At 40.9% G+C, this 1071-nt stretch overlaps 1 protein-coding gene across 2 annotated transcripts in view; it reads left to right on the top strand.

Moving 5' to 3' along the window:
* Window positions 1-403, top strand: part of LOC109824298 (serine carboxypeptidase-like 18) — a 30040-nt gene extending 29637 nt beyond the window's left edge. For both annotated transcript variants that reach the window (XM_020390862.1, XM_020390861.1), the window contains exon 14: window positions 5-403. In XM_020390862.1, coding sequence (XP_020246451.1) covers window positions 5-88 — 84 coding nt within the window. In that variant the 3' untranslated portion in view covers window positions 89-403. The remainder of the gene's footprint in view (window positions 1-4) is intronic.

Raw genomic sequence — 1071 nt, 5'->3', positions numbered from 1 at the left:
GCAGGATGCTGGTCACACTGCTCCTGAGTACCAGCCCAAGAGTTGCTTCATGATGTTTGATAGATGGGTATCTCACAAGCCTCTGTGATTTATTAGTCAAAAGGATATATGGATTTTTATAGAAGCTATATGTGTAGAACTGATACTGACAAATTTCAGTTAGTGCTGGAAGTGTCCATATCAGAAGATAGAAAACAAAGTTAGAGCATCTGGTTTAATTAGTTACTGTATACCACTGATCTGTTCGTCCCCAGTTTCAGCAATGGGTTGATTCTTTGTGAGAGATTGTTTAGTATTGAGAGGGTCATCAACGTATTATGAGCCTTTTATGTTGTAACTTGTGAGTATTCTTTATAGAGAGTTTCAGATGCAATTAACCACTATGTACTATTTTCGAGTGAAATTTCGATTCAAATTGTGAATGTCCATGATGCCAGGCACATGACATGTCTTATTAACCAAACTGGAGTCTTTTCAATTGCCTGTCATGTGTGTTTTTCAAGGGCATTTTGGTTAATAAGACATGTCATGTGCCTGGCATCATCGACTGTGGGTTTCCTGTAATCAATTTATTCTTTAACGGGGGTGTTCGGTCGACCGCCCCGGTCGACCGCGATACCTGCACGTGCCTGGCATGTGTGTTTTTCAAGGGCATTCTGGAAAGTTCAATTAAATTTTTATCAGAAATAGGTCCAGGTAATTGCTTACTACTAGAACCTCCTTTGATGTTGTTTTTATATTAATTGAACTTCAAAAAATGTTTCGTGACACCCCCTTATTTTAAAAGTGGTTTCAGTGGAAAAAAAAAATCCTAACTCGTAACGAGCTGCTGAAAACTTTGATGTGGCTATTTGTTCTTCTTTCGGCTCATCAGTACACACGAGAAATACAGCTGCTCAAAACTCGCATATCGCAGTTAGTAAAGGTAAAGAAGTTCCCCTCCATGGATCTGAAGAAATACAGTAAACAGCAAAGGATCAGCCAGAAAGTCTGGCGGTCGACCGTCGCGGTTGACAGCGAATGTGCACGAAGGGCAGTAGGATTCGGAGCTGATGGCGGTCGACCGCGAAC

This window comes from Asparagus officinalis, chromosome 9, assembly GCF_001876935.1.
Source record: "Asparagus officinalis chromosome 9, Aspof.V1, whole genome shotgun sequence".
Classification (NCBI taxonomy): domain Eukaryota; kingdom Viridiplantae; phylum Streptophyta; class Magnoliopsida; order Asparagales; family Asparagaceae; genus Asparagus; species Asparagus officinalis.
The sequence above is the reverse complement of the archived record's forward strand: the minus strand, read 5'-3'. Positions and strand labels throughout refer to the sequence as shown.